The 7,782-nt window shown below is 42.1% G+C and overlaps 1 protein-coding gene across 4 annotated transcripts; it reads right to left on the reverse strand.

Moving 5' to 3' along the window:
* Window positions 1-1,051: 1,051 nt before the first annotated feature.
* On the reverse strand, window positions 1,052-6,099 carry LOC135515080 (lumican-like). 4 transcript variants are annotated; one of them, XM_064938911.1, is made up of 4 exons: window positions 6,083-6,099; window positions 4,747-4,837; window positions 2,924-3,804; window positions 1,052-2,641 (listed from the first exon to the last, which is right to left on the reverse strand). In XM_064938911.1, exons 3-4 carry the CDS (start codon window positions 3,795-3,797, stop codon window positions 2,487-2,489), a joined length of 1,029 nt encoding a protein of 342 aa, XP_064794983.1. In that variant the 5' UTR covers window positions 3,798-3,804; window positions 4,747-4,837; window positions 6,083-6,099; the 3' UTR covers window positions 1,052-2,486. The 4 variants fall into 4 exon arrangements, with proteins under 4 accessions (XP_064794983.1, XP_064794981.1, XP_064794982.1 ...); XM_064938909.1 differs by lacking the exon at window positions 6,083-6,099 and adding an exon at window positions 5,532-5,587 and having other exon boundaries at window positions 2,924-3,799; XM_064938910.1 differs by lacking the exon at window positions 6,083-6,099 and having other exon boundaries at window positions 4,747-5,232.
* Between the last annotated feature and the right edge of the window lie 1,683 nt (window positions 6,100-7,782).

Consider the following 7,782-nt stretch of genomic DNA (forward strand, 5'->3'; position numbering starts at 1 on the left):
ATACATGTGTCAGTGTAGGGCCTGGGAGGTAAGAGACTAGAGAGATCCCATTCTTCTTGTGTCATGTGTAGGGCCTGGGGGGTAAGAGACTAGATAGATCCCATTCTTCTTGTGTCACGTGTAGGGCCTGTGGAGTAAGAGACTAGATAGATCTCTTTCTTCTTGTGTCAGTTTTGGGCCTGTGGAGTAAGAGACTAGAGAAATCTCTTTCTTCTTGTGTCACGTGTAGGGCCTGTGGAGTAAGAGACTAGAGAAATCTCTTTCTTCTTGTGTCAGTTTTGGGCCTGTGGAGTAAGAGACTAGATAGATCCCATTCTTCTTGTGTCACGTGTAGGGCCTGTGGAGTAAGAGACTAGATAGATCTCTTTCTTCTTGTGTCAGTTTTGGGCCTGTGGAGTAAGAGACTAGAGAAATCTCTTTCTTCTTGTGTCAGTGTTGGGCCTGTGGAGTAAGAGACTAGAGAAATCTCTTTCTTCTTGTGTCAGTTTTGGGCCTGTGGAGTAAGAGACTAGAGAAATCTCTTTCTTCTTGTGTCAGTTTTGGGCCTGTGGAGTAAGAGACTAGAGAAATCTCTTTCTTCTTGTGTCAGTTTTGGGCCTGTGGAGTAAGAGACTAGAGAAATCTCTTTCTTCTTGTGTCAGTTTTGGGCCTGTGGAGTAAGAGACTAGAGAAATCTCTTTCTTCTTGTGTCAGTGTTGGGCCTTTGGAGTAAGAGACTAGAGAAATCTCTTTCTTCTTGTGTCAGTGTTGGGCCTTTGGAGTAAGAGACTAGATAGATCTCTTTCTTCTTGTGTCAGTGTTGGGCCTGTGGAGTAAGAGACTAGAGAAATCTCTTTCTTCTTGTGTCAGTGTTGGGCCTGTGGAGTAAGAGACTAGAGAAATCTCTTTCTTCTTGTGTCACGTGTTTTGTGTATGTTGTCATACTGCAGACACATTTACTGTCTGTTTCCTCAGGAAACAGTATATGGTAAATGTAGTCATTTAAAAAAATCTTCTGCTGAATTTACGACTGAGTATTATAGGTTTAAAACAAACATTTACCACACATGAGTATTGGAAATGTAGTTTATTCAAATGTATTTTATGTCCTCACAGTAAATTCACCAGCAATTACTGAGTCAAAAGCCATAATGAAAATAAATCTGGATATACTCTGCCCAAATAGCACATGACATTCCACCAACGTTGCCACAACAGAGCAAGATAAAGTTAGCGTCACAACAAATTGTTGCTATTCTGATAAAGCTATACGGGCAAAAGCACACATTAAACATGGAAAACAAGGTAACCATGAATGGATAAAAACATAAAATGCTAGCTTTTATTATCATACAGAGTTACCATGAGATGCATGCAAGCAATGCAAATGTTGTATAAATGTCGGCATAACAACGGTGATCTGCATTGAACGGGCAATTTAACTGCGTAATAACTCATTAAAAAACAGTCAATTACTTCAGCAGAACTATTCAGTGTCAAGCCTTTTAATCTTGTCGATAAGGATTGTTAATAACTTTCCTCCAACATTCATACAGAAAGATGGGGAATATGCCAACGCTTTTGACATATGACATATGAGTTTTAATTTGGTTCCAAAGGTGTTCCACTGTTCAATATTTCCCCAGTAGACATTACACCAGAGTACACAACACAGCTCTCTTAGATACTTTTATTCCTTACCTGCAGGTGTTTTGCACAGCAATATAATTCTGGGAGTGTACAGACTAAATACAAGAAACCTTTAAAAAAAACATCATGACAAACATACAAAAGAGGAATGGCCAATGCATTTATTTGCAAGTGAGATTTATTCCCATATTCCTCAATGTACTTGTCTGAAAACAACATGTGCCACTACGTTTGGAATGTTTGAAGTGTGAGCTGCTTTTTCATTAAAAGAACTTCATTCAGGAATCACTATGTTCCTATATTGTCTCTTTTGCACAAGAACAGACACCTGTTGTTTGAAACAAGTACAGACAAGTACAGTTCAAGTGCTTTTTACGAGGCACCATTACATTATATTGTGGCCGATTGTTTGATTTGCCACAAATTTGGGTAAAACTATTAGTACAGGGCCAGCCATTTGCTACGGCCAAAATACCCTATGGTTGTCATGAGAATACCATGATGCACTGCAAAATAAAGGTCTCTCCGGGTTTCTAACCGTTGTTGGTTTGTTATTTCATAGTCTGTGTTTACAGAAAGGACTACCGATGAGTTGACAGAGGTGACCTCGATTTCACCGGTAGGGGGAGGATACATATTTAGGGTTGTTGCAAACACTGTTGCTCGGGTTCATTATCCACACTAGCATTCCACTTAAAATAAAGAAACATATTGGCTATATACTCTGAGTAGTATGCTATTGTAGATATTGGAATACAGCCACATTGTGTCTATTGGGGTTTGAAGGATTAGTTTAGGGTAGGTCGTGGTGCCGGGGGAGGGTCACAGAGGGAGAATTGCGGATGAGGGGAGGGTCCTTAGTCGAAGATGATGTCAGAGGCCTGGCGCAGGCAGTTGGAGGAGTCATGGGGTAGGTCGGCATGTGTGATGTTGTTCCCATCCAGACGCAGGTGCTTCAGTCTGGAGTAGTTCAGAGGGCCAGAGAACTTGCAAATATTCTCCAGGTTGAACTCTGGAAGGGTGGGAAGGGGTTTGGTGAACTGACTCATACATGATTCAACATTTCCTACTGTATGTACACATCCTACACCGATTGCCTGACACTTCCTGGAGGTAGACTTGAGGATGGATATGACTGATTTAGATGTATTTGTAATTGCAATGTCAAAATAGAGAAAGAAAACGGAAAGAGAATGTTGAAAGAGGGAAAAGAGAATAGAGAAAAGAGAGAGAAGAGAAAGAGAGAAGAGAAAAGTGAATGAAAAAAAGAGGAACCACAAAGAAAATCACTCACTGTTGATTTCATTGACCTGCAGATAGAGATGCTCCAGCTGTTCATTGATCTCAGGGATGGACTGCAGCTTGTTGTAGGACAGATCCAGCTCGATCAGGCTCGTCACATTGAACACGCCCGCCGGAATCCCTGCATCCGTCATCTGATTGTAGGCCAACCTCAGGTACGCCAGCTTGGGCAGCTCTTTGAGGTCCCCGGCGGCGATGCTGCTGATGCCATTGTGATCGCCATAGAAGGTCTCCAGCGAACTGGGCATGCCTGAGGGCAGCTTCTTCAGCTTGTTGTTGGTCAAGTCTATGGCCACCAGCTTGTTGAGGCCCTTGAAGACCCCATTAAGAGCTTTAGAGGTCAACTCGTTGTTCTGGAGGTGGACTGAGGTCAGGTTCTGCATGCCGGCCAGACTCCCTGCGGGGAACTTGGACAGCTGGTTGTTCATCATCTTCAGCTCATCCAAAGACATGGAGGGAGGGATCACAGCTTCTGTCAGTTTGTTGAAGCTGAACAAGATCTTATGAAGTCCGGTCAGCTTGTCGATGGTTCCCTTGGCCACTTTCTCATTGGTGATTTGGTTATTGTCCAGGACCAGCCAACGGAGTTCCGCCGTGACGTTGTCGAAGACCCCAGCCTTGATCTCCTCGATCAGGTTGTTCTGCAGGTACAGGTACTTGATGCCTGAGGGCACAATGGGCACAAACTTAAGGTTGCGGGAGTCACAGTACATGGCAGTGGGGAAGTTGATGGGGCACTCGCATTCCTGGGCACAGTTGGCGCTGGACGGGCCGTACTGGGAGGCCGGCTGGTAGTCATAGTCATCGTACTGACCCACGGTCAGGCTGACCAGCATGGCAAAGATGGGGACACGGAGGGGAAACATAACTGTACTGGGGAGAAGAAAACAGACAGAAGGAGAAAGGGAGACAAAGAAAAAAACGTAAAGTGAAACGGGGAGAAAGTCATCAAAAGTTTGTCTACCACATCTAGAACATTTCATACATAGTCTTACCTAATATTATCCTGAGTGGTACTTTGATTTTAAAATCTACAGAGAACAAACTCTATTTGAAGAGTTAAATACATGACATTTCGATTGTATGATAGATGACATAAACTGGTAAAGAATGGACTTGTTACAGATTCCAAGTTAGAAACATTCATCTTAGGCCACTAGGGTTCTGTGAGAGAGAAAAAAACATCGATTGAAAAAGCTCAATTGACAAACTATTCATGAATCACCCTAAAGCAGCAATCTGGTAATACCAGTGAACTGCAAATCTCTTTAAAAAAAGAGGCAGATCCCTACTGTAAATACTCAGAACTATCTATGAACCAACAATACAGTTTTTCAGTGAACACACACTTTATAATGTCAACAAATAAAGGCAATAAATATCATCACAACATATTGACACTTTTAAGATGATTTAACTCAATGTGTTGATTTAAAGTATGACATGTCATCACATGAAAATACCGTACTGCAAATGCAAATACATTCATGCCTTTGACTAACAAGACTTTGACTAACAATACTGTGCATCAATACAGTGTATTCATTTTATAAATGCATTCATGCCATGGTGCAATATAAGAACAACACATTGTCCAACGCAACATGAAAAGCATCAGATAAAGTCGAAGTACAAAAATCTCTCCACTCCTTTCCCTTGTCAAGTGACAACTAGTTAACCCTGTATCACACACAATCCTCCCCCAGAGTTTAGCTGGGACTGGGCAGGCTATCAATCCCAGCATGGAAAGATCAAATACCCAGGGACAACCGAGCAGAAACCCTTCAGGAAATGACAAGAGTCCATTCCTCTTACCTTTCTCTCCTCTCTCTCTCTCTCTCCCTCTGCGTGTGGGATGGAAGGTCAGCAGGTAAGAAGACCGTGGTTGCTCAAAAGCCAGATGTCTCTGGAGAGAGGGAGGAGAACGAGGGAGAAAGGGAGAGGGAGGGGGAGATAAAGAGAGTGAGAGAAAGAGAGAGCGAGGGAAAGGGGTGGGAAAGCTTCTGCTTCTTCAGATGACTGTGGTCCCGGCTTGACAGAAGGCAGTTGCCCAAACTGAAGTCACACTCTAGTATACAAAGACGATGACATCGACATGAGTTTTTAAGGCATGGAATCTGAGCATTATGGGCTCTGCCTAACCAGTCACAGGTGCACCAGTGCAGTCTGGGATACGAGGTCCGCCTCATGTGTGAATGAGGATGCGAAGCCTCACAAAGGACACATGGTATCATATATATCTGTCATTTTTCCTCCCTTTCCACCAAACAACCACCTCCCTTTCTTCCTTTCCCCTACTAACAAAAAAGCGAAGTGGATACAAGTTAAAACAAAAGGTTCCTGGAATGGTAAAGAAGGTGTGTGGAAAAAACTCTGTCTGCAGCCAGAGCCAGCTGCCAATTGTTATGCTGCAGCATGAAACCTTAAATAGGGTCTCGGAAAAAGTGACGAGGTCTTAGTGGACCATAAAATGATTATAAAACAGCCTATGCTGAATCCCAAATTGACCCCTAGCCCCTAACCTAACGTAGCAGGTATAAGAAGACTCTTGAGTCCTCACATCCATATTTCAGGGGAAACGGAAGTTAGGTTGAAAATACCGTAATCCTGAAAACTGTAATCATCCGCTTTCTTCCGAGCCCGTGGAGAGTGCCTAGCCCCTAAACCCTAACCTCATCTGCCTCTTCATGGTAAACACATGGTACCATAATAGAGGAAAGTAAGGTGAGGCAGACGTGAGTCCAATGAATTCCATATGTCCCCAGCAGAGGAGGCTGGTGGGAGAAGGTATGGGAGGACGGGCTCATTGAACCCGTATCAAAAACATCAAACATATGGAAACCACATGTTTGACTCTGTTCAATTCATTCCATTCCAGCCATTACGATGAGCCCGTCCTCCTATAGCTCCTCCCGCCAACCTCCTCTGATCCCCACTGTAAATCACTCAAGTGCCGTCAGACCCCCTCCTTCTCCTCCTCCCTCCATTTATCTTCACATACTTCAAAGTGCTCTTCATCTCCTTCCATATCCAACTACCCATCTGCAGACTGCACTGCATCTACAGTACACGTTTCAAGACAATTGCTGACTAGAAGATTTTGTTGAAATTGCAGAAGAAGACTGAAATTATAGTGGTTTCCCAATTTCACCTTTCTTTGTTTATGTTCAACTCTTGTGTCACTGCAGGGCTGTCATCTGGATTCAATTGGTCACAGTCCCACGTGTGTCTCCACACACGTCTTTCAGTCAACACTAGTTACCACAGCCACAAAACCATAAACCCCACCCATTTCTAAAGAATATCTTACCTTAACCACACTGAAAAGAAAACCTAACCTTAACCACACTGATAACCCTATGCCTAACCCTAACCTTAAATTAAGACCAAATAAGTACTTTTTGTTTTCAAATATTTTTACAATATAGCCAATTTTGACTTTGTGGCTGTGGTTACTAGTGGAAACCATAGCTGTGTTTGAATACCCATACTAACATACCGTATACTACATACTTCATGAGTATATACTACACACTATATACTATTAGTACATTTTAGTATACTATAAACGAACAGTATGCTTTCATTTGAGCGTACTAGCTCTTCGACCTGTCTACAAGAAGTTGATGCTGTTGCTATGCAACCTCTTGTTAGCTAGTTAGCATAACAAATGACTAGTTAGACATTTTACAACTTCGGGTGTGTTCTTAAATTCAATGTGGAGTGTCAGAGTGCGCTTGTAAATTCAGAGTGTTGTCAGGTTGTCCGTTTGTAAATTCAGAGCGTTTCGCTCTCTGGCAACAATTTATTAAGCTTTTTTTCCTGACGTTTACTTGACACCAACCATTTTCAAAGGGGTGTTGAGCACTCCTAAATTCATTATTCTGATTTCTGGTACACTCAGACGAGAGTAGATAGCCAGCCCGAATTTACGAAAGCACCCGAATGTCCATTGAGAACGCACAACGATTATACCATTTAGCAAAGCTAAGAATGACTGGAATAATCAAGTCAATAAACGCTGGGTAGTTAGATAGCCTATAGTTAATATACTGGCAAGTTTGACATACCAGTACATACTGCTGTAATGATATGCTATGTGGTTCATAAGGACAGCGTAGCTAACAAATTGTCAGTCAACATAACGTGTAAGGTAACTTATTTGAGGTCATTACTTTATTACATTGCTCAAACTTTTCTTAACATTTGTCATAATTAGTTAAAGCAATTCATTTGTATCCACTCTTGTTGTACTTCAGCTGCATATTTTCCGCCATTTTCTTCAAATCTGAAAACGATGTGAAGCCACACCCATTTTCTGAAGAATTGCATTATGGGCCCTAAAGTACGGAAATAGTGTGCTATGCCTGTATACTTCATATTTTGGCGACATCCGGGAACATTTGGCATTCTAACTATATCCATACTATGACCAATAAACATACTATATACTCAATTCACGTCACAAATAGTACGGTTAGTGTGGTTAGTATGAGTATTCGAACACAGCTCATGCCTTTCTGGCGGCCATCTTATATTGAAAAGATTTCCCGCGTCAATATTGGACTGCAGAGAGGATTTGAGGAGGAGCAAGTGTGTACTTCTTTTTTGACCGTTTCCAAAGGAACCACCGTGGCCTACAGCTGTGCAGCCTATCGCTACAAAAACCCATGATTCAGTTAACAATGAACATGCTTCTAACTCACACAATGGTTTTCTTGGAAATAAAAACACTGTGGCCTACTGGGAAGCTTATGGTTACAAAAACCTAAAACCTAAAACCTAATTTGACAATGAACATTCGTCCTACTCACACCTAACCGAATTGCTCAAGATTCTCAACTTGACAAA

Source organism: Oncorhynchus masou, chromosome 26, assembly GCF_036934945.1.
Source record: "Oncorhynchus masou masou isolate Uvic2021 chromosome 26, UVic_Omas_1.1, whole genome shotgun sequence".
NCBI classification, from domain to species: Eukaryota; Metazoa; Chordata; class Actinopteri; order Salmoniformes; family Salmonidae; genus Oncorhynchus; species Oncorhynchus masou.